The following is a 25,054-nucleotide window of genomic DNA, read 5'->3' as shown; positions in this document are numbered from 1 at the left end:
CAGCCAGTGGAGCACTGTGGGTAGTAGGGCTACATTGCTGTAGCATCATGGCCACTTGCACCTTCCTATTGCCACGCATCATGGGCTTTGGCAGAGAAGGGGCGAGAAGAGGCAACGGGAGCTCCAGCATTCTGGCCAATTGCAGTTCGCTTAAAATGATGGTGAAAGGGGATGGTGATAAAGATTTGCATAAAAGTAACACATTCTCACTTATATGTATAGACGCAAAATTAGAAACGAGTACTGCAATTTAAATAATTTTCTATTCTGCAGTTATTTGTTTACTGAAAATATTTGTACCCCACCCATAGATACCAGGGAGAGTTACAGAACATAAAATGAACAATTACACAGTTTTATCAATAGAATAATTAGAAAACAATAGCATGCATCATCTAAAAATTGAGGCAGCAGAATAGGCTGAATACCAGCCATGGCCACCCTGTGTTTATGACAACCCTGAGCCAAACATCATTTTCGACAGACCCATGGCAAACCAATCCCAATTAACAAGTTAGGAAGACTGGACAAAAGCTGTGTCATTGGCGTGCCCCGTTCTTTACTTGCGCTGCTGAATATAGACACAACCCCACAATTTCAAGAACAAGCGCCTTGTTTCCCTGCCAGCTTTTATCTGCTAGTGACAGGCCTGCATTCTGGGGATTTGAATAGGCCAGTAATTGCCGCACCATTTCTCCAAGTCTCAGTCCGGTGGAATTTAGCATTCCAGAACAATGACCTTTAAAATGGTCCTGGCAAACCCTCCGCCTCTGACACGATGGCACCCCACACATTTGCTTTTGTGCCAGAAAGCACAATGGGATGGAATGGCACACGCGATGCTGGGGGGGGGGTGTCAGCATCCATCACAAAGCCTAGCTGGGGCACCCCTGTGGAGATGAATGGAATGACAGCGCAGAAACTCTACACTCTGCCTTCAATGGAGGAAAGCATTCCAAAGCACGTGAAGCAGAAGATGCTGAAGGGGACTAATTCCACCAATTAACTCTACGGTCCTTTTGAAGATCCATATGTGCGTGAGCCAAGAGCAGGCATCCCCAAAATTGGCCCTCCAGCTGTTTTCGAACTACAATTCCCATCATCCCTGACCACTGGTCCTGTTAGCTAGGGATGATGGGAGTTGTAGTCACAAAAATCTGGAGGGCCGAGTTTGGGGATGCCTGGCCAAGAGGAATGCATTGCTTCCAGTTTGTTTATCTCTGATATATGAAAGACTGCTTTTCACCGTACACAGCCACAAATGTGATTTACACAACAATCTCCAGAACAACTTATTGCAGTGTGGCGTGCTTCTATTCAGGGTCCCAGCCAGCCACGCCCTCCATCCTTCTCCCCTCCTTGTTTTCCATTTCCCCCTCCATCAGCCAGCATTCCGTGGTCACTGAGGGTGCTCAGCCCTCATTGGGCTGGTTTTCTTCCTCCACCCTAGTTTTCTTCCCCCTCCCTAAAGTTTTTTTGTACTTGTACAAATTTTGGAGGTTCCTCCAGGCATGCTAATATCTCCTTCTTGTGCAAAAGATGGTGCAGTTTCTAGACCACATAAGGATCCACTTTCAGAGAATGAGTTTACTATTCACATGCCAGATGAAACTATTCCAGAAAGGCAAAAGTTTCCTCCAATCTTTCAGGAATTGAGATGTAGCATTAAGCCTACCTGAATGAAATTTAATGGGTGTTGCCATTTTGCACATAATCATAACCATCCACACTGTTCTGGTTTGAAAGGCACTTCACTTGCAAATGGATAACAAAGTCCTGATGTCTCTTCAGACATAACTCCTCGCATCAATAAAGGAGACAAATTGTGAGGTTCAATCTATCCCCCACAGAGTTGGAGACCCTCAGACTTAAAGAGTCTGAAGATGACCCTCCAGCCTTCTCTATCTGGTCCTCTTCCAAGCTAGGTCCTCTGTCCAGGCCACATCCCTCACTGGTCCTACTCAACAGTCTCCATCAGTGCTTGGGGCAGCTTAGAATGTGTCCCAGAATTATGACAATGTTTCTTGTTTGCCCGGATGGAGAGAAGAATGTGTGGCGTATGTGTGTGGAAACCCCTGACTGTTGGGTGGCTGGAATATATTCTCCTGTACAAGGTAAGAATCACATCCGTTGCTCTGCTCCCTTCGGACTCTGGTGCTGCCGACTATTGACTTGTGGTCCCAAGAAATTTGCCCACAAGGGATTGCAGTCCTGAAAAAGATTCCTCGCTTCTGATCCCCAGTAATCATAGAATCATGGAATTGTAGAGTTGGAAGTGAGCATGAGGGTCATCTAGTCCAGTCCCTGCAATCTTTTGTCCAATGTGGGGCTCAAACCCACAACCCTGAGATTAAGAGTCTCATGCTCTACCATATAATAAATATACATATACTAAATATAGGGGACACGGGTGGCGCTGTGGTCTAAACCACTTAGCCTTTTGGGCTTGCCAATCAGAAGGTTGGCGGTTCGAATCCGCGCGATGGGGTGAGCTCCTGTTGGTCTCTCTCAGCTCCTGCCAACCTAGCAGTTTGAAAACATACCAGTGCAAGTAGAAAAATAGGTACTGCTGTGGCAGGAAGGTAAATGACGTTTCCGCGCACTGTGGCTTCCATCATGGTGTCCCATCACACAAGAAGCAGTTTAGCCATGCTGGCCACATGACCCAGAAAGCTATCTGCAAACAAACACCAGCTCCCTCACCTTGACGCGAGATGAGAACCACACCCTATAGTCACCTTTGACTGGACTTAACCATCCAGGGGTTCTTTACCTTTTTACCTTATACAAAATATACGTATACTAAGTATTTATGACCAAAGATTCTGTGCTATTTTACGCTAGTACCACCAGATAAATAAACCACCATGCTGCTGTTCAAGTTAATGCCCAAAAACAGTACTATGCATTATTATTATTGCACATTATTATGGTATGTATTGCCTTTAGAGCAAACTCGTATAGAAATTATTCTTAATAGCAACATCAATAGATATTATAGATCCAATACTGGTTGTTCCCTTGTCCTATGGGAAACACTATGTGTATAATCTTTCCCCAGTTGCTTCTTAAAGTATCATCTGTAGCAGAGATTTCTACTCTGAGAGATGGCCGACAATTTCTGAGGAACAGAGTTAGTCAAAAATGGAGACAAGTGGAGGTGGAGTTTAGCATAATCACAAGGCAATTGCTGACATAATTTTCTGTGGGTATCTAATCCCTCTTTCAATATTGCTAAATTCTTTGCCGCAGCAATTTCCTTCTGGCAGGGAGTTCCATGGTTCAGCTTTCCTCTACTAAGTTCAGACATCGGATGCACCTTTTGTATAGCACAGACCCATGTAGTGATGGAGGTTATGTTGCACAGATGCAGAATTGGGGGCTCACACAGTTCTGGATATGGGAAACGACAGCTTTGGTGGATGGAGGTGGAGTTTCAAGCTGCACCTGGAAAAGGTTCCAGAAATTGAAATCCAGCAGAGGTGGATTTTTAATTACTGTAAAAAGAAGGGAGGCAGGGGGGCTCCCTGCCCATGGGTTTTGCATGCGTTAGCTTCCTTTTGAAGTTTAATTTTCTCGTGTATAAAGTGCTGCTTAGATCAGACTTGAAACATGATCAATGCAACTGGCAAGTGTTTACTTCGTGATTATGGAGCAATTAAATTCCAACTCAATACAGTTTAGGCATCAAACAGCTGTGCACTCATTCCTAAAGTGCCCACTGGATTACTCATCACGGCAACCAGGAGGCTGCCTGCAGCCTCAGCACCAATTAGCAGTGAAGAACATAATATAATCGATTTTCTTGGGTCTCGTCCTGGACCAGTTCTCTCTACAGTCTGGTCAGGCTGCTGCCTCCCCGTTGTAACTTTGAATTGCTAAACACTTCTAACGTAAGAGCACAAGGTTGTGGATGGAGGAGATGGTGAAGGGTTTGATTTGATATTTCAAGAGCGTGGTAGAGTCATGGAGTCAGCCAAGGCTGCCCATGAAATGAGACACACTGTACAAAGGAGCCACAGGAAAAAAGGAAGCAACAACATAATATAACGCCTCTTAAGAATAACAGGAAACAATGCAAACAACAAATAATACGTATCGGCAGCCAGTGACCAATCAAAATGCAGTCATGACGTGTATAAGGTCGAAAATAATAGCAGCATGTTAAGTTGAATAACGAAGCCAAAAAATTCCATGAGTTCAATGGGGTCTAGGTTTCTCCAGGTGAGAATGTATAAAGAACATAAATACATACCAATCCATGCATCACTCTACAGCTTTGTGTAACTTTGTCAGTCAAAGCCAAGTGCCACACCTTATCATACCATGACTCCTGCAGTACATGAGCACCTGTCTATGCCTGGTGCATTATAAGCACATCACTTCCTCCCAAGAATCCCTGGAACTGCAGTCTGTTAAAGGTGCTAGAGAATGTAGCTCTGTGAGGAGTAAGCTACAGTTGTCAGGATTCTTTGGGAGAAGTCATGTGCCTTAAATATATGTTGTGTATGCAGCATAAGACTCACACACACTTCTGGTGGTGCTTGCTATGGGAAACCTGTGGTCAATTGCTAGTGACACCACACCCACCACTTTGAATAAGGTCCCCCCTATTTCATTCCAATTACTGATGGAATGAAAATTCCAGCTTTCAAATTCTCTGATGCAGAATTGGTTTACTAGCTTCCCAATGACTTGCATTTTCCTGGTGTGTCCGCCTGTCTTTATTAGTACACAGTACTGCCAGCGGCTATCAACTTTGTTAACCTATGTGTCAGGGAACTTCCATCGAAGCCAGAGGAGGAGGGAGGGCTCCAGAGGGATGCCGGAGAGCGTCCCAGGAGGGAGAGAAGCAGCCCATCTGTGGGGGAAGGAAATCAGCGTAGCACCAGTGGAGAAGGGGGGCAGATGGGGGAATCGGTGAGGAGGCTCCATGACTCCTCGCCGGAGACCAGCGGGGAGAGCACAGGTCCTCCACTGCCCACACCCTCCCTGCGCAGAAGACTTCCGCGCAGAGAGAATAGGTGGAGACTTGGAGTCAAAGAACTTCTTTGCTGGAAGAAGTTCAAGAAACGCCCACTGACGGATTCTGCCAGCGATTGAGACAGCCACGGATGGGTTGCTGTCCGGACAGAAAGGGTTCACCCAGGTGACTCAGCCAGGTGTGGCGACGACTTACGCACGAGCAACCCCTAGAACCACTACACTATGGAGGCGGGGGAGGGGGAATACTAGTGCAAAAGGCTCTTTGCAGTTCATTTTGAAACTGAATTTCTCTGGTGGGATCCCTCTTCCTTTGGCACTGATCTTCTAAAAAGAAGAAGAGAAAAGGCAATCATCAGTTTGCCCTTGAGGTCAGCGTCAGATAGCTGTGCCAGTTGGTTCCACAGGAGTTCATGACCCAGAGAAGTACCTCCAGTTTTTATGATGTGAGCAGCAGTTGTTCTGCAAAAATTAATGTGGCTTTCCCCTTGATGTCTGGTATTGTCAGAGCACCCCTTAAGCCAAAGACCAGACACATCCAGATGCTTCTAAGATTATTAATAATGGTTATAATACCACTCAAAGCAGTTTATTTTTCTCGTCTCTTTTATCTTGGCAATAGATCAGTGTGTGATCTATTACTATTACAAAAGGAGATGGAGGGCTGAGGGGGTGGGGGTGGGAAAAGGTGCCAAATCATCTGCTGAGTTACCATTTGATCCTAAGGTTGCATGTGGGTATTTGATCACAAGATGCAGCTTCTAAAAAGATTCTGAAAAAGACAGGTGTTAGTGAGCTTAGATTAAAAATAACCATTCAGGTTCGTTATCTTTATTTTGACAATGGCTACACCGTTATCGTTCATTTAAACTACTCCTATACCACTTTAAACAGCCCTGGCTTTCCCCGAAGAATCTCGGGAACTGTAGTTTGCCTATTTATTGATTTATAAACATATTCATATGCTGCTGTGTCATAAAAATATACTGCAGTGGTTTACAACCATTTCTGTTGGCATCCGTCTGCTCGAGAGACAATGGAGTCTGCTTCCGGGGGTGCAATAAAACTGCTGCGTTAGCAGCACCAAAGTGACCTCCTTGGGATATAAGCCTGGGCAGTGTGTATGGAGGTCCTGAGCTTCCCAGACAACAAGACTGGGTCTCACTTACGTGGTCCAAAGGAAATCAGAGCAATGTGTTTAGCACCAGCTTGGCTACAGGAGTTGCTAGAAGAAGGTATACAAGGCATTATCCAACCTTCTTAGGGACTCCACTCTCGATTTGGCTAAGGTTTACCCCTTAGCCTTTTCTTCTCCTGAAGATATCCTGCAAGGCAGTGGAGGTTTAGGGTTTCCTTCTCCTACATGAGCTACCTTCCGAGGTGGATGAGCCCCCCTTGCTCCTCACTTCCCTCTCCAGCATGTGCAGAAAATGGCTTCTTGACCATTGGACCCATTATTGGTCTAGTCTGCACAATCGGCCAGAGCCTGTCTTCACATGCAAGGGAAATTGCTAACTCACCAAGGTACCCTTCGGCTACCTTCACCATGCCTCATTTTTAAAAGCTTGGTGGAAGGGACAGGGAAACTTGTTGGGACATCTTTGTCGCTTCCATCCAGTCCGGAATTTCTTGCTCTTTTCTTGAACTCCTGAATTATGCCTCCTGAGTCTGCTACTGGGCTTGTACTGTTTCTTGCCTGAATAAAGATCTTTTTCTTACTTACAAGTAAAGACTGCTGTTTGTGCGTGTTGGGTAGTACCCTGGACAGCATGAGCTGGGATTTATTGGCTCTCTCCTTCCGAAGCTTTGGTTCCTTGCAAACTCATCCCCGTAGTAGCTGCAGCTATTTTCATCCTGGCTGCTGACGGATTCTGTGGCTGCCCTCAGGTGACTTGAGAGGGTTTTGTGAACAAAGCGAGGCATTCTTAAGCGGGCTTTGAGGAGGGGAAAACAGGCAGACTCCAGTTATGTCATACATTTTCAGAAGTTGAGCTCTCTCTCTCGAGTTCCTTCCTCCTGAAGAGAAAGGAAGCAGAAAGGAAACAAGTTTCAAAGGAAGAAGTCAGAATGCATTAAGGATCATTACACTTCGGATCCTGGAAGATTTGTTCTGATCATACATTGTTTGTGTTTTATGGGCAACTCATGTTGAGAGCCTCAGGCTGATAAACACAGAGAAAACAAATTTGTGGTTTTGTGTTTACCCTGCTTCACCCTTTCCCTTGTTCCCTTGTTTAAGGTTTGAGCATATATACACCATACTGTTTCAACAGTATTGAAAGGTATACTGTTATTACTGCAATGCCTTGATTTCTATTTGCATGGGTACTGTAGTTACTGGCTGGTCACGACTCTTTTCTCTCCAGGAAAGAATGCTGTTGAGACATATAACTCAGGGGTGGAGAACATCAGACCTGCCCCCAACCAAACCCTCCAGCCTCATCTGTCTGGCCCCTTGGATTCTTCTTAGGCCACACTTTCAGCAGGCTTACTTCATACCTTGAATGTTCTCATGGAGGAGAGGGCTATCAGAGGCTACTAGCTGTGATGCCTATGCCCTGTCTCCACAGTCAGTGGTAGTAATACTTCCGAATACCAGTTTCTGGAAACCACAGGAAAGGAGAGTTTTCTTGTGCTTGGTGTAGTATGGTGTAGTGGTTAAGAGCGGTAGACTCGTAATCTGGTGAACCGGGTTCACATCTCCATTCCTCCACATGCAGCTGCTGGGTGACCTTGGGCTAGTCACACTTCTTTGAGGTCTCTCAGCCCCACTCACCTCACAGAGTGTTTGTTGTGGGGGAGTGAAATATACTCAGAGTCGAGAGTGGATTTCATGCTCTTTATTCAACTCATAGTGGTGAGGAGGAATGGAAGTTCCCCCACAATATCTGCTTTATATACATTATTTACACAATGGGCTGCACGTGATTGGCTAATTCTGGGATTCTCCTGTTAAGCCAATCAGGTTGTGGATTCACTTCCATCTGGAGATGGATTGGGTGGCTCCTGCGGACCAATCATACTGCTGCATTGTTCTAGGACCAATCAGACTGCTGCATTTTGGATCCTATTGTTCTAGGACCAATCAGACTGCTGCAATTTGGATCCTTTTCAACTCAGTACATAACAGGGAGGAAGGGAAAGGAGAATGTTAGCTGCTTTGAGACTCCTTCTGGAAGTGATAAAGCAGGATATCAAATCCAAACTCTCTTCCTCCTCCTCCTCCTTCTTGGGTCTCGCTTGTGGGTTTCCCATAGGGTGGCCGCTGTGAGACCATTGGACTAGATGGGCCATTTGCCTGATCCAGCAGGCTCTTATTGTGTTCTTACGTTCCTGCCTCCCAGGAATGGGACTCTGTGATAATGCCTCTTCGTTGTATGGATGGAGGATAGCAAAGGGGTATTTGAGTGTTAAGAAAAACTAGTCCACTTTGCAAAGGTACATTTTTCCTTTTTTGCTTGGCATTCTTTTTGCCTCTGGCCCCACCCACCCTTGGTATGTTGCCCACATGGGAATGTGGGCACCTTGGCATGAAAAAGGTTCTCTGCTGCTGATATAAACCACATATGTAATAGCACAACACCGGTAAACATATAAAATCACCAAACCTTTACGGCAAGAGAGGAAATCAAAAGCAGGACTGCTGTAGATTAATCAGTTAGGTTAAACCAATTAAAGACATTTTGATAGACTAAAAAAAAAAGTTCACCCAATTAATTGGTCAGCAGATTCTAAATTGGTTTTGGAGAAAAGTAAAGGCTCTACAGATGGCAAGCAGCATCTTAAAGAGGCATTTCTTCCTGCTATGACACAGAGGTGTTCATAACTTTAAAACATCAGCCTGCCTCGGCTTCAGGACCAGTTCACACATCCCACAGAGACAAACCTGGGTTTGAAACAGAGTGTGCACCTAGCAGGGAGCTGCAGCCAATCATGGTTCTCTTCTGAGCGTACCAGAGTGATACTTATATTTGCAAGGACATACTTGTCTCATTAGTTTATTATAATTTTAGATATACCATATTTTTTGCTCCATAAGATGCACCAGACCACAAGACGCACCTAGTTTTTGGAGGAGGAAAACAAGAAAAAAATATTCTGAATCTCAGAAGCCAGAACAGCAAAAGGGATCGCTGCGCAGTGAAAGCGATCTGGCTTCTGTGATAGCTGCACAGCCTGCATTCGCTCTATAAGATGCACACACATTTCCCCTTACTTTTTAGGAGGGAAAAAGTGAGTCTTATAGAGCAAAAAATATGGTACATACAAAACCTCTTCCCAAGTAATTTTTTTTTAGGTGTAACCCAAGTTGCTTTTTAGTGTAGACCTAAAGATGTAAAATGTGAATGGGACAAATGTTATGTTTGGAAGTACTCATAGTATACCAGAACTACACTTGCCAGGTAGCTGTAGCTACTTGTTGAGTGAGCGCTGAGTTGACCTCTTCATAATGTGCAAAAGGGCCCTTGAGTGCATGCCTAAATAGTGTAATAATGTGCTATGCAGCTGCTGATTTCTGTGGAGACTGAGTTGCAGGAACTGGGCCAGGTCAGAGCCGTTGTCTACTCTGTGCTCATCCACTCTTCTGCTTGCCCCTTGCCTAGAAAGCTGTGATGGCCTGGGAATCTGATTCAGAGGCTGAACCGGAGGAATCCCAGCCTGCACAGGAGTCCCCGCCTCCAGAGCCGGCTGAACTGGGGCAGGGCCTTGATTCTAAAGCGCCTGCACCTGTGGCGGATCCTCAGGAGCAGGAACCAGGTGAATCCACTCTGGCTCCAGAAGTGATTGAGGACTCAGTGCCTACAGGTGAGTCTCCCCCTGGGCCCAGTAACCCTTCAGCCTCTCCTGAACTGCAGAGGCTCAGGGCAGAGAGGCGAAGGGAACTGGTTTCTCCCAGGAGGAGTGCTCGCCTTAAGGCCAGGACAGGCGGGTCTCCTGGGGGCCGGGACTGCCCCTGGCCTCAGAACAGATAAAGGCCAGTTGGCCCGGTCCCAGGTTGCAGGAGGAACGTCATTGATGAGCTGTTTCGGCCAGCATCCAGTCCTGTTTCCCCCAGAGTTCCTGTCCTTGCCCGGCTTCCCTCTGTGGACCCCGCTTCGCCCGAGGAGGACTGTCTGCCGACCCTCAACTCAGGTCCTGGACCTCGCCCCACGGTAACCTCCCCCCCCCCCCGGACCAGCACAAAAACACAGGTCCAAGCAGCTACCTCCTTGCCTTGCTCCTTTCCCAGAGAAACCTGCTCTTCCGTGCAGGGTCCTTGCCGCGGGATGACATTCATCCAGTGCTTTACCAACTGCACTGGCTCTGTGGTCAGGTTTAAGGTGCTGGTTTTGACTTTTAAAGGCCCATGCAGCCTAGGACCCATGCACATACTCTCCTGGTATTCCCCACAGAGGACCTTAAGGTCCACAAATGACAACATTTTGGAGATCCCAAGTCACAAGGTGGTTAGATTGGTCTCAACTAGCGCCAGGGCCTTTTCAGTACTGGCCCCGACTTGGTGGAATGCTTTGTCACAAGAGACTAGGGCCCTGCGGGACTTGACATCTTTCCGCAGGGCCTGCAAGACAGAGCTGTTCCGCCTGGCCTTTGGTTTGGACTCAGTCTGACCCTTATGTTTTCCCCTCCCCTTACAGTTTTGATCTATGGGCTGCTTTTAAAATGAGGCTGCATTTAAAATTGCATTTTAACCTGTATTTAAAATTGGTTTCTCCCCCGCCCATTATGTTTTATTGTAATTTTACTGGTGTTAGCCACCTTGAGCCCGGCTCTGGCGGGGGAGGGCGGGGGTATAAATTATTATTATTATTATTATTATTATATTGGAGCAAAAGTCAATCTGGAGAAAACTCGAATTGCCCTTTGCTCTGATTGTGCACTAAAGAACACCCCCCCCCCTCCGGAAAAGCAACGAGACAAGAGTAAGTGTGGACAAGCCCTCTAACTTTCGTAATTTAACACATGTTAAGCTGTTGGAATTTAGGGAATGGCAACATACAAAATCATAGCTAAGGCCTAGCAGGTGCTGCTACTTACTATTGCTACGTTGCTTTATTCACTGCGTTCCACAGCAAATTGTAAATAATAGTAAAATACACAACACAACCTATGAAAAACAAAAACAAGAGTGAAGCATAATACAAGACAAGACAATCAAACCATAGAAACAGCCACCATCCCCCCCATCCTCTAACACAGGCATAGGCAAACTCGGCCCTCCAGATGTTTTGGGACTACAACTCCCATCATCCCTAGCTAACAGGACCAGTGGTCAGGGATGATGAGAGTTGTAGTCCCAAAACATCTGGAGGGCCGAGTTTGCCTATGCCTGCTCTAACAAAACAAGTGTAACTACCATAGATAGCCAACTGCTGCAAAGAATAAAACAGCACTCAAATGGCTCTGAGGAAAGAAATGTCTTTGTCTGGCTCCAATAATATATCAACACCAAGTGAGCCTCCCTGGGATAGTATTTTCACTTTTATTATTATTGTGCTGTGTTCGGTGCAGGAGGAGAGTCTTAAGGTAGCTTAAACTGTAGTTTCTCACCCTCAGTTCTCCTGTCTGTAAAACGGGAACAGCAATAACAAACCCTTCTGGCCTCTGTGAAGGAGAACAAGAATGAAGCTGATGTCTGTTTGCATTGCAAACGGTAAATAAAGGGACCTTCGTGGTCATGTGATGTGCTTTATATGTAAGAATATCCTTTTGTCGGATGGAATATATTTCCTTCCTCATTCAGGCCTTGCTGCCTCACAACCCTCAGCTCAGCTCATTGTAACTGTGGGATTCTTTTTTATGCTCGGCTGCGCCAGCAGGCTTTTGTCAGCAAAATTGGTGATGTTCAGGTCTGCCTCGGGGACAAGAAGCTGAGAGAGATGAGTCAAAGTGGCAGAAAGACTGCTGCTGAGAGGCCAAGTTTTTCTTTCCCAGGGCGCCGAGCAGGCGGTTAACACTAATTCAGGCTGCCATCTGTTTCTTCCATCTCTAAAAGGTCATGTTTACCAAATAATGCAAAGGCAAGAGGAGTCTAGGGTTAAAGGGAACGTAATTAAACTTTGCAGTGAAGGAAACACTCTTCTTTCCATCCACTTCCTCTGTGTTGCCCCTGGTGCTTTCAAACCTCATGGATGTGTGTGTGTCTAGATACCATGCAAGATAAGCATCCTGATTCCAACAACATCTGTCCATCGAGGCGCAGGACAACTCTGTGTCCAGGGCGGCTGTCTGCCAACGCCATCTGGTACGCCGGCTGAACCCTACCTTCCTGGACGCTGTCTCGCCAGAGTGGCGCATGCTCTGGTTATCTTCCGCTTGGATTACTGCCATGCGCTCTACTTGGGGCTACCTTTGAAGTTGACTCAGAAACTATGAATAATCCAGAATGCGGCTCCTAGACTGGTGACTGGGAGTGGCCACCAGGACTACGTAACAACGCTGTTGCCCTTTAAAGCCCTAAACAGCCGCAGCCCTGTATACCTGAAGGAACATCTCCACCCCCATCGTTCAGTTCCCTCACTGAGAGAAGTGAAACTACAGGGAAGCAGGCAGAAGGCCTTTTTGGTAGTTACACCTGCCCTGTGGAGTGCCCTTCCAGGAGATGTCAAAGAAACTATAGAACTTTTTGTAGGCAGCACTGTTTCGGGAACCTTTTAATGTTTGTTGTTTTGATCGTTGTTTCCCCCTGTATTTTTGTTGGAAGCTGCCCAGAGTGACTGGGGCATCCCAGTCAGATGGGCAGGGTAAAAGAAATAAACTATTATTATTATTATTATTATTATTATTATTATTATTAATATTAATAATAATAATAATAATAATAATTGACAGGCTGGTATGTACTCCATTCTGAAAGAGAATTCAATTCTGCATCCACGTTCTGTACTGATAAACAATGAATTCTGTGATCTGCCTAAACAGTGCACTCCAAAACAGGATGGCTCCAGATATTAAGGAGATCCTCAGCAGAGTGCACTCTGATAGACCCCACCCTTTTTGTGTGGATCCTGGTGGTGGCAGTGGCAGGTAGGCAGCCATTTTAATTTCCAGAAATGCTCTGGAGTTACCCTACATTGTGGGCATAATGGAAACTTAAAATACGAACATAGAAAGCTGTCTCACACCAACTCAGACCATGTGTCCATCTAGCCCAGTGCTGTCTACACGGAATGGAGAGCTGATGGGGATTGAATAGCTGTGTGCTGCTGCCAGCCAGGCCTGCGGTCAAGAGTCCAGAGCAGGTGTAAGTGCCAGTGGGCCCTGCCGATTGCCAGGTGCTAAAGCCAGGCCTGAGCATAAAAGGTTTGCATAAATTTGCACATCTATGCATTTAAATATCCACTGGCCTCTATGGAAGGTAGTTGCTGGCACTGGAATGTTCCAACGCACCCTCACTGAAAATTAGCTGCAGACATTTGCAGAGAAAGCATGGAATGCACTCAACAGATGGAAGCAGGAATTTTTAAAATATATATTTATGCAACAGTCACTCCACACTTACCAACATTTGAACCAAGTTTTATTTCAAGCGATTTGGAGGGGAAGCTACAAGATCAGGGACTTGTGATCCACCTTTTGCATCCCAGATTAAGAAATTGTGTACACAATAGCAGAGTTGATGGCTTCTGGCTGGAGTTCTCGGTTCCATAGAGAACAACAAGAGAGTCAGCAAAGGCCTGTGGCTGAAGCTTTCTGGAGCTCTTGATTTTTAAGATTTTTTTATTAAAAGATTCTCATGAGCAACCTTGACGGCAGCTTTTTGCCTCTTCAGTTTTTAGAGTAAGACCAGGTAGTAGACATGAGGTCAAGAAGGCAGGCCTTTTTCTGGACTGGTAACTGTTTAAAGAATAAGAAGCAGACAGGGCAAATGAACATTGGTGCCTAAAATGCAGAAACAGACAATGGAAATGATAAAGTGGCTGGCACACCTTTACTATGAGGGCAGAAGATAACTTAGGGGAAACACGGTGTTTGTAAGATTATGAGTGGTGTGGACAGAGCGGATGGAGAGAAACTGTTCCCACTCTCTCACCATTGTACCAGAACTACTATGGATCACGCAATGAAATTGAGGAGCAATAAATTCAGGAAAGACAAATGAACTCACACAACACATAACTATTGCTGCTACAAGTTGTGGTGATAGCTACTTACTTAGATGTTTTAAGGGGGGATTAGACAAATCAATGGAGGATAGATTTTTTTCATAGGCTACTAATCATGATAACTTAGTGTCAACCTCAATGTGATGTTAAATGTGTATTTTCATTTAATATACACATTTTCAAAACAAACAGATGATCCAACAAACTATGGCTTGTTCCTTCAAAGTTTCTTTTGCATTGCTGCATTTGCGCTCATCTCATTCGGAGTTTGGTGAACGTCTGGGAAGAGGTGGTGAAACAAACCATGGTAAAGTAAGGGTGCTGGGTACACACGTGATTCCAAGCCACAGTTAAAACAAACCAAAATTCAGGAGCCAACAACAAACCATGACTTCAGATAATGGTTTGTCAGCAGTAAAACAAATTATAGTTCAGCTGTTGGACCATAAATGTTATGTGTGATCCAGGCCAATGGGAACTTTCCTCTGAATGCAAACAGCATCTCTGGAGACATGATTTTAATCAGAACTGTGATGAGGTTTATTGCCTCTCTCTCCGTGCCTGCTGTGATTCCATATTATCAGCCCCCTGCCCCCAGGAGTCGCTACTTGCGCTTCTAAAAAACATGCACACTAAACGCAAATAGCATTTCACATCATGACGAGTTCAGCTCTGAAATGGCACCTCTCTTACTAGAAGCATTGTTTCTGCTGGAGATGGGGTGGGTACGGGAAGAGCAAGCAGCAGAGAAACATCTGGCTTGCCCACTATTTGAATGCAGAGTCAATGAGCTGTTGGTCTGATCCGGCAGGCCTCTTATAAATTTGGAATGCTATCAGCAAAATAATATTAAAAAGTCACTATTGCATTCCCAACACCAAATTGACTACATCTGTTTCATATAAACCCTAACGACTTTTTTTGACAATGTGTAAATGATGCTGCCTAATTAAATTTATTTTAAACGAGGTAACAATTTTGTATTTGAATAAATGTTGTCTGTTTGTTAAATAGGTGCTGTGGGTTTTTAATGGCGCTGCCAATTGATTCAACGCTTTCAGCCAATTCATTGTCTTGCTTTTTCCACGGAGCTGTTGATGAATAAACTCTTTGAAATAAATATTTCAGCCGCAACATCTCACTGTAGGCCATATTTTTAATCTAATGGAGATAGCTCTCTCTCTCTTAACAGATAAACACTGGCAAAAATAATTTCTTCCTTGAAAAATTACCCTCGATTGTGTCTGAATCTGGAGGCAGTCAGCAATTATTTATGGCTATTAGTAATCATTCATGATAATAGCAATTACTTGGTATTTCAGTGATTCACTTTTAAGGAGAATCTTGAAGCCAGAGAAAAATTGACACAGCCCTAATCTAAATACCTGTTGCCTGTTCTGAAGGAACCCCTTTCATGACTTGAGGATTAAATGGGTGGGTGAGAGAATCAATTATGTCACCCTGAACTGCTGGGAGGAAAAGTGTAATAAATAATTTTCACAAAAGGGGGAGGGGACCCTTTGCCTTGCAAAGTTAGTAGCGAAAGATAAGTCTCCTCCCCAAAGCATAGATGATATGAGAGAGCAATAAGGAGAAGGGCTTTTTCCTATTCAAGAGCCAAATTCTCTTTCAGGCAACTTTCGAAAGGTCACATGCCACTGAGGGGCGGAGCCAGAGACAAAAGTAGGCAGAGCAATAAATGCACATTTTACCTTTGTGGTATGGGCTAGTGGTTTCTGCACACTCTCACACTCCCCTTTCTTTTCTCTCTCCAGACAAGCAAGAGGCCCGATCAGAGTTCAAGAACATGTTTCAGTGAAAACACTCAGGGTGTGTGGGGTGTGGCCTGGAAGGAATTGAGGGCCAGATGTGAGGCCTAGTGGGCCGCCTTGGGGCAGCTGGGCTGGAAGTTTCCCATGCTTGTGACCAGGGCTTTTTCCCCCAGCCAGAAACTCACTTCTGGCCATGGGAGCCAACATTCGGCCTCCCAAATAAAATATTTGAGGGGGCTGGCTCCCCCTAGTTGTTGGGAATTGCCATTCAAATGGTGTGTGTGCACTGTAACACATGATTATGTTTTATTGTATTTTTAATTCAAGTAATAATATAATATAATATAATATAATATAATATAATATAATATAATATAATAATGATGATATATGATATGATATTATTATATTAATTTAAGTTGGCACCCCTGGCTCCATCACCTCTCAGGTGGGCGCCATTGTCATTATAAGAGAACAAGAGTTCATGGTGAGTTCCAGCACCATTTTTTGTAGAATTTTTCTTCGTAGAAAAATAATGTAGAGCTGTAGTCTGCCCTCCCGGATGTTTGAGGGCAGGGCCAGATAGCACATGGATGCTAGGGTTGGGGCTAGGAGGTGTGCTGCGCTTTCTCGGTACATACAGTGTGCATGTCGAGGGCGAATGAGTACACAGCCCTTAAGGAAAACGCCAAACAGATTCACTCAGTGGCTTGGGATCTTCTGCATGCAAAGCATACACCGAGCTACCGAGCTCTGGCCCCTTTTATGTACTAAGCTGACATGTCATGAATTTGTGTCTTGCCTGAGGATAAGAAAGGGTTGGGGTTTTTTCTTTTTTTGGTTTTCTGTTTTGCATGTGCGGCTTTTAGAAAATTCTGAATAAAAACGGGTCTGACATCCTTTCCTTTATACAACACACAAAGGCAAGGGAAACTCTCCTTACAATTCCTGTTCTAAAAATACACTTTGCAACCATTCTCTGACCATACAGGCAGCTTGAAACAGTAGGGGATTAGGAATTTTAAATTTAGCACGGAAATAACTCACACTGCAAAATGCCTCGCAGTGTTGCGGCACTGTTTGGTTTCGCTCTGACCGAGTTGTGACCCTTGTAAAATCCCTTGCTGGACAAGCACAAACAGTTTGGAAATTGGAATGGGAGAGCTTGCTGTTTGTAAAGGGCACAGCAAACAGGGGTTGCTTAGCATGGGAAATTGCACACTTTCATATGCCTCAAAGACAGAACCTAGGTCCTCCTAACGAGAGAACATAGACATTTGAGTCTGCTTCTGTCTGTTTTGAACTCTTTCCTACCAACAGTCACTATAGCCCAACAGAGCTGAAGAGGCTTGCAAGGGGCACCATTTTATTTCAGATCCTGGAGTGAAACAAGGAATTTTTAGCTGTTGGAGCAAGATTTGCATCAAGGTTCAAGGGCCTGCTTTAGAATATTAAATTCTGAAAAGCAGTATATGTGTGTGTGCTGATGCATGTGTTTATGGTGGTGCTGGTGGTGAGAGAATGTGGGTTGCCCATGCCCACTTTGCTCAGTCTTGTTTTGACCACATCCACTGCTGGCAAGTGTCCTGCCATAGGGGTAGCCAAGAGGAAATGTGACCTTCTGGCTGAAAAGAGCACCCCCATGTCTGTACTATATCAACCATAATAATAAATAGAAGCCCCCAAATAGGTAGCAGTAGGGCTCCAATACTTTGGCCACCTCATGAGAAGAGAAGACTCCCTGGAAAAGACCCTGATGTTGGGAAAGATTGAGGACACAAGGAGAAGGGGACAACAGAGGACGAGATGGTTGGACAGTGTTCTCGAAGCTACCAACACGAGTTTGACCAAACTGTGAGAGGCAGTGGAAGACAAGAGTGCCTGGCATGCTCTGGTCCATGGGATCACGAAGAGTCGGACACGACTAAACGACGAAACAACAACAAGGGCTGTATAAGTGGCAGTAACAGGTCGGGAGGCAGATTTTTTATTTATTTATTTATAAAACTGGAGTACAATGGAAATCTCTGTGGTTTGAAGATTAAACAGGTGATGCACTGGAGAATTGGGTCATAGCTAAACTTACAATTTACTGAAATCTGTTAGTGCACTCCAGACTCTACTCAAAAGAGAGCTAGACTCCTATGGTGCCACCTCTCTACTTTCTCTTTGCCTTTGTCAGAAAAGAAACTATGGGGTTGGAACTCTGATTCTCCTAGGGAGCTGACAGGAAAGGTTTTCCCCCTCCTTCAGATACCATCTTCTGTTCTCAGGACAGATGCTGCTTAAGGAGCTTAGTTTTCTGCAGAACTTCCTGCATCTTCTCTTAAAAACACAATTCAGATACATTTGCCAAGTTTTTCTGGTAAGGTACCATTGACTTTCAAAGCTGGAGGACAAGCAGAAGCTGAACAAGTGAATCTGCCTTCATCAACATCCCTCCGTGTCAGGAAAAAGCACCACCTGCTGAACTTCTGAATGTTGTCCAAGTGTTGAAGGTGCAAGAGGCCAGACTAACATTTCCATTTGGCTTTGAGCTCATGGGAGAGAACAGGAAGGATGGGAAGGGTTTCTGGGGATACACAACTTGTGGAATAGGTTTCCCTTTCTGTGTTGTTACAGGGTTTGCCCCCCCCCCCCATCTCCTCGCTCCCTATGTAATGGCTAGGCCAGGAAGCTTAAGACATAGTGGGAGCTTGAAGTTGTTTTGATGCTTCTGTACAACTTGGGCAGCCAAACCCATGTAAGCAGCCATTTATGGTGGTACAATAAACATTCTGTTTCTGCTGCCTTTTTGAAACTGCAAAAATAGAGAGATTGTCAAGCACATCGTCGAACTTATCATCAATTATTATTATATTTGTAACCTGCTTTTCAATCCGATGGTACCTTGCAGGACAGTCATTTGTGAATTGTGCTCAGAAACGTACTGGGAGCCAATGTATGTCTTTCAGGACCGGTGTTATGTGGTCTCGGTGGCCACTCCCAGTCATGAGTCTAGCTGCCACATTCTGGATTAGTTGCAGTTTTCGGGTCACCTTCAAATGTAGCCCCATGTAGAGCGCATTGCAGTAGTCCAAGCAGGAGATAACTAGAGCATGCACCACTCTGGTGAGACAGTCCGCGGGCAGGTAGGGTCTCAACTTGCATACCAGATGGAGCTGGTAGACAGCTGCCCTGGACATAGAATTGACCTGTACCTCCATGGACAGTTATGAGTCCAAAATGACTCCCACATGGTCCTTCAGGGGCACAGTTACCCCATTCAGGACCAGGGAGTTCTCCAGATCTGCCCCTTGTTTCCCCAGAACAGTACTTCTGTCTTGTCAGAATTCAGCCTCAATCTGCATCATCCGCATACTGATGAACACCCAGCCCAAACCCCCTGATGATCTCTCCCAGTGGCTTCATATATAAACAGCAGTGAAATGGATGCACACAGATTGGAATGGAAATTGTTGTCTTACATCCATTGTTCTGGTTTTTATTTTTTTTAAATTCTCCTGTATTCATTTTTGAATACAATCTTAATCTAAAAATAAAAGATCAGAAAGAAAAAGAAGTGAAAAGGAAGGACATTATGCAACACGCAGGGACCATTTTAAAAGTTCTTCCCCATTCTCTACCAGCTTCTCCATCAAGCAAGTTGGCAGCAATGTGATCAGAACAATGCACTGCTTATTTATAGAACTGCTTGGTTCTTCATTCACAAGTTACATGTGCAATAGTTACCACAGGCAGGCCGCAAGACAGCTAGCCTAGCACACCTGCACTTTTAGAAGCAATTCAACGTGCTGGAGTACCGGACTAGTTCAGGGGCCTGCTGCCCCTTCTGCCTCAGAAGGAACCTCACAGGGTGAAGGCCTAAAGATCTGGTATCCCTTCAGAGGTTGTGCTGGCCTGGCTTAGGGTGACCAGATCCAAAGGGGCACAGGGCCGTCTGATATGCCACTGGCTGTATTAAAGAAGGAATTCCAACAGGCACAACTTCTTTTAAGTCTCCAAATGACAAGATTCATCTGCCAAAATTCACTTTCCCATGTAACTATTAAAGGCACATAATAACATAAAAAGGCCTCTGCTGGATCAGACCAAATGCTAGCGTTGAGTCCTGGATCCTGTCTCGCACACTAATCAACCAGATGCCTACAGGAAGCCCATAAAGGGACAGTGGAACTCTCCCACTCATGAACCCTAGCAACTGATCCCTAGTGTGAGCTGCAAGCTGTCTTTGATACTGGAGGCAGCATATAGCTATAATGACTAGTAGCCATATGGTCCATGAATTTGTCTAATCTCATTCTAAAGCCATCACCATGCCCTGTGGAGGTGAATTCTATATTTAACTATGCACTGTAGAAGTACTTTCTTTTATCTGTCCTGAACCTTCCAGCATTCAGTTTCATTAGATGACCTGACCTTCAAGTGTTCATGAGAGAGGAAGAAAAACTCCCCTCTGTCTATGCATAATTTTATAAACTATGATTGCTATTTTATTTCCCTTACTCTCTTGTTTTTCTAAATTAAAAAAACCCCAACCCAAACAGTGTAACCTTTCCTTGTAGGGGAGTTGTTCCCATGCCTTGGTCATCTTTCTGATCACCCCTTTCTGCACCCACAATATTCCTTTCTTCCTCTTTTCCTGGTTGTCTGCGTAAGGGCCAGGGAACGGTGCAATGTGTCTCTGAGGGGATGTTGATACTTAGCAAAGCCAGTGTAATGTGGGTTGTTGCATGTATTTTCCCCCTAGTGCTGAAGCTCCTTTGCTTGTTTCAGCTCCATCTTCATCTTGCTGCTATGGAAATGAGAATTAGTAAAAGCTTTCTTTTTCTTTCTCTCCCTGGGAGAGCTGTCCTTGCATAATCCTGCAATGCATTAATATTCTTGTCTTCATGACATCACAGTGTGTTGCCATGGAAATTATTGTAATGTCACAAAAAATTGTATTATGGATTCACTGAAAATGTGGGCGAAGTTTGGAGCATGCTCTGCAAATCAGCAGGAAGTTGGGAGCAAGTTAGTAGGAAGTGTTCGGGCTTACAGCTATTGTGAGGCAAAAGAGGTTTTAAAGTTTGATATTCCAAAGAGTGCCCGTCAAAATGCATTCTTGTACCAGTTTCTGCCCCCTTTCATTTTCATGGTAGCAACTATTCTTCTCTTGCCAAACCACTAACCACTTCTTAAACTGTGTAAAGTTAAAAGGAAGGTTTTGGTTTTGATGTGTTTCAGAAGTCAGTGTGTTGGTGAAAATTATAGGGTGGGCCCTTAGATCAGTGCACACTGAATTTCTTTTTGTGTGTGCAAGTGTCTGTTGGATCATTGACTGTGTGTTACTGTTAGTGATATAATTTCTGTTCTGTTTTTGTTTTGTGCCTGAGGATGGGAGGAGTCTAGATGTGAATTCAGGATCTCATCTCCATAGGTCTGTAGGGAAAGAAAACACACATTTTTCTGGGAGTCTCACTGAACACAATGGGTCTTACTTCTGAGTAAACATTCTCAGGCTAGGGCTTCAGGCAATAAAAAGAACAAATAGGGAACCAGCAACTTATCATAATTCGGCTATTTCCCCCGATTGGTAGTAAGTTCTGCAGTAATTTTAACAGTGGTGGTTTTCTTTTTCTATTGATCTGTCAAACTGCTTTCACCACACTTCTACCTCCTTACCACTTAAAAAAACTTGTACATAAAGCTATGAGTACAAATATAAAACAAGCACCAAAAAGAATACATTACCTCATACTCTGCCTAAACGAAAAACACACAGATAAGTCTTACACAACACCACACATTTCGAGATTTAGACCTACAAAATATTCCGTTCATGCTGTTATCATTACATTCTGATAAAAGTCCTTCTCCCTTAGGCCACACGTTATATAAGGGTGCTTACAGCACCAGAGAGTTGTATGGCTCGGATTTGGTCAGGGCTCTTTCATCTCACAATTTGGCTGTTACACTGCACATACCTGAGGCATACCCTGTAACGTATAAGTTGAATACAGACACTTTTGTTTTTATGCCTTGGTTGAAAAGGATTGGCCTATATCTGCCTCATGAACACACCCAATGTAGGCCACCTGCTAAGCATTTTGGCCTCTCAGGAGCTCAACAAGGCTCCCATTTTTTTTTGCAGTCTCAGGGAAGCAGCAATTGGGGGAAGTCATGACCCCAGTGGGTTACCATACATTGTGTGTGTGTTGGCTTGGTGAGCCACAGATGGTGTAGGCCTCCCCTCACTTTATACTGCCTCAGCGGCCTTGGTGTGTAACACAGCGGAGGAGAGGAAAGAGCGATGGTTTCCCCTGCCCCTGCCACGCTCCTCGTAGTAGTGCAAGGGCCTACTCAGTGCCAGCTTTTTAACCGGAGCCCAGGAGCCTCCGTGCTTCTGCCCAACCACAGCGACGCTGCTCTGCGGCTGTTTGCAAAGCCGATTCGCTACTGAAGGCTAGGGAATGAACACGAAAAGGGGATGCAAAAAAGCAAAACAAAAAACACAAAAAAAAACAAATAAACAAAAGAGAAACGTTGCGTTTTGTTCACAGTGACGATCCCTGCGGTTCAGCCAGCAAGAAACCCGGGTGTGACGCGGAGGACCCGAAGGAGGCCAGCAGACAGGAAGGCAGGTCCGACACCTTGAAGTTAAAAGCCCGGCATGCGGAGCTGCAGGAAGAGCAGGCGGATCAGGCTGCGGGGTGCTCCCTTTTGGTGCAGAAGGCCAGCCTCCACCATACGGGTTCCCCCGTGAGAGGCCAGCGCAGCAAAGGGGCAGCCACATGTTCCCATGCCGCCACTTCCGATTATGAGCTCTCCCTTGACTTAAAGAATAAACAGGTACACCAGCTTCTCCTCATGCCGTGGGAGACGGGGCCGGGGTGGGCTGGGGGCCATTGATCCACTCTCTAGCTTAGTTTCCATGTGCATCACCACTGCCCCGCAGACCACCGCCATTGACGTGGGTTGTGGGGGGAACGGGCATAACAGATGTGGGAAACGACCGTGACCCAGAGGCAGAGCACGCGTGTTGCATGCAGGGAGTCCCTGGCTTCAGTCCCTGGCATTTCCATTTAAAAGGAGCAGGTAGCAGACATTGTGAAAGGCACCTACACCCACACCCATTTTCTTTTTGCCTGAGATTCTGGAAAGCTGCTGCTAGCCAGAGCTAGTCCAGGGCTTAGATTGGAAAATAGGCTGACTTTCTACATTGCTCTTCAATGTTCCCGATACAGGATTTTGCACAGTTCAGCCAGAGGACAAGAAATTTGCCTAAAGGGCGCAGATTTCTGTCACGAAACCAACACATAGACCAGCTCTCAGTGCCTGTTACTTTTGGCTCACGGTACCCAGGGATACATCATTCACCCCACAGACCCTTCACCAAGCAGTGCTATACAAGCTGCACCCCACAATTCAAAACTGGTCCTCTTACTCATCTGACAGATAGATCAAGGATTGAGGCTTTGCATACCTTACTTTGTCCCCCACAGTGAAAGGTGTCTGGAGCAGAAGAACTGCAATGTATATTCATCACTGCTCCCCACTTTTTAAAGTCAGCCATCCAAGGTCTGCTGTATACACTGCAGTTATCACAGGGGGTTCAAAGCCCAGGGAAAAGAAAACATGTAGATCTGGGTTGGTGTTTGTTAGATCACTGTGTTATGTGCCTGGGTCTAGCAGGGACCTAACACCTGATAGTTAATCAACAAACTATCACAACTGCACTCCAGATGAGCTCCTAGATTTGTTTTGCGTGTTGGTCTTTTTTTAAAAAATGTGAATAGACTCCTTCCTGTGCCTTTAGCAGCAGCATAGATGGGTTGACAAAGTGCAAGGGGCTGAAACGTGTCCAGTTATTGCACCACCATACAGGGAAAACGATGCAGCTAAGATGCATCAGGAGCTGGTTCTTCACTGCATTTATGGGTGCCAGGCCTAACTTCTGATCTCATTGTGCGTTTATACATGTTTTTGGCTTCATCTATCACACATCTACCTGGCTGGGAGCAAGTCCCAACGGACTGAATAGATGCACCGAGGATTGTTGTGTTTACTTCTTCCTTGTCACTGTTGTTGTTCACCCAGATAAATGTTTTGGCTCCTTCTGAGCATCCATTTCTCCATCCAAAGTCCAAGTTCATTACATTTCTAAACTTCTGCACTGAAACCTGTACTGCAGCCTTCTTCAACCTGATGCCCTCCAGGTGTTTTTGAACTACAATTCCCATCAGCCCTAGCCCAGCATTATGGGAGTTGTAGTCCAAAACATCTGTAGGGCACCAAGTTGGAGATGGCTGAGGGCTAACGCCGAGAGAGGAACCCGTAATGTGCATCCAGTTGTATACTGGGAAAATGATTTTCCAGTTATGCATTGGTGTCATGCCAAAGTTCCAAAGATGCAAGACTGAATTGGGATTTCCAGCTTTTAATCTTTTAAGAAATCCTGGTCAGGAGGTGGCGGTTCCACATCCTACAGAGTCTGACCAGTAGCAGAACCAATGGGTCAGAGGAGCCATATTGAGGAGCCAGGCAAATTGGGGTCGAACCTAGCAGGATCTGATGGAATAGGATAGAACATGGCATAATCCAGAGTTTACAGACAAGTACTAGTTTACTGTACCCGTTGCCTGAAGGCTTGCTGGTTGTGCCAGAAAATCCTGACTGGCTAATTGATACGTCTAAGAGAAAAACCAGTAGCTCTTTGCCAACTCTTTCGGAAGCAAAATGGGGCCATTCATTCACCTTTTATAGCCAAAGCAGCATTACTCACATACAGTATGTTTCTGCTTATCTGGGAGAAGTGTGTGAAAGGAGATTTCTTTTAAAATCACTCCCCTGAAAGATGTTGAATTTCCTAACAAAGGGGGTAAAGAGGGGACTGCACATGCAGTCGCATTGCTCCAGTGACTGACGGTTTGTTTGCATTTTATCTGTTCTGGGCTACGCAGCTGCCATCAGATACACCCTCTTATCTTAGCATCCCCATTCCCTCCTGTCACCAGCTGAGTGGAGCTATAATGCCCCATCTGTGTGAGTAAGAGCCCCTGACAGTAGCTAAAGGGCGAGTAGCCAAAGGGGAGGCTGAGCTTAAGTGGGGAATGGCATCTCCATGATTTCTTGAGCCTTGGCTGGCCTACTGGCTCAGAGGAGAAGAGAGGAATCTCCTTCACCGCCAGCCAGTCTCAGCTGAACAGAAAG

The 25,054-nt window shown here is 45.2% G+C and overlaps 1 protein-coding gene across 9 annotated transcripts in view; it reads left to right on the top strand.

The window, feature by feature from the left end:
* The window catches only part of IQSEC3 (IQ motif and Sec7 domain ArfGEF 3), a 138,428-nt gene that overhangs the window by 66,379 nt on the left and 46,995 nt on the right, over positions 1-25,054 (top strand). For 7 of the 9 annotated variants that reach the window (XM_081878809.1, XM_081878808.1, XM_081878813.1 and 4 more), the window contains exon 3: positions 22,405-22,693. In XM_081878809.1, coding sequence (XP_081734935.1) covers positions 22,405-22,693 — 289 coding nt within the window. Of the gene's footprint in view, positions 1-20,860; positions 21,000-21,753; positions 21,843-22,404; positions 22,694-25,054 lie in introns of those variants that run through there. The other 2 variants (XM_081878815.1, XM_081878814.1) reach the window with 2 other exon arrangements.

This window comes from Podarcis erhardii (assembly GCF_964252035.2).
Source record: "Podarcis erhardii genome assembly, chromosome: 10".
NCBI lineage: Eukaryota > Metazoa > Chordata > Lepidosauria > Squamata > Lacertidae > Podarcis > Podarcis erhardii.
The sequence above is the reverse complement of the archived record's forward strand: the minus strand, read 5'-3'. Positions and strand labels throughout refer to the sequence as shown.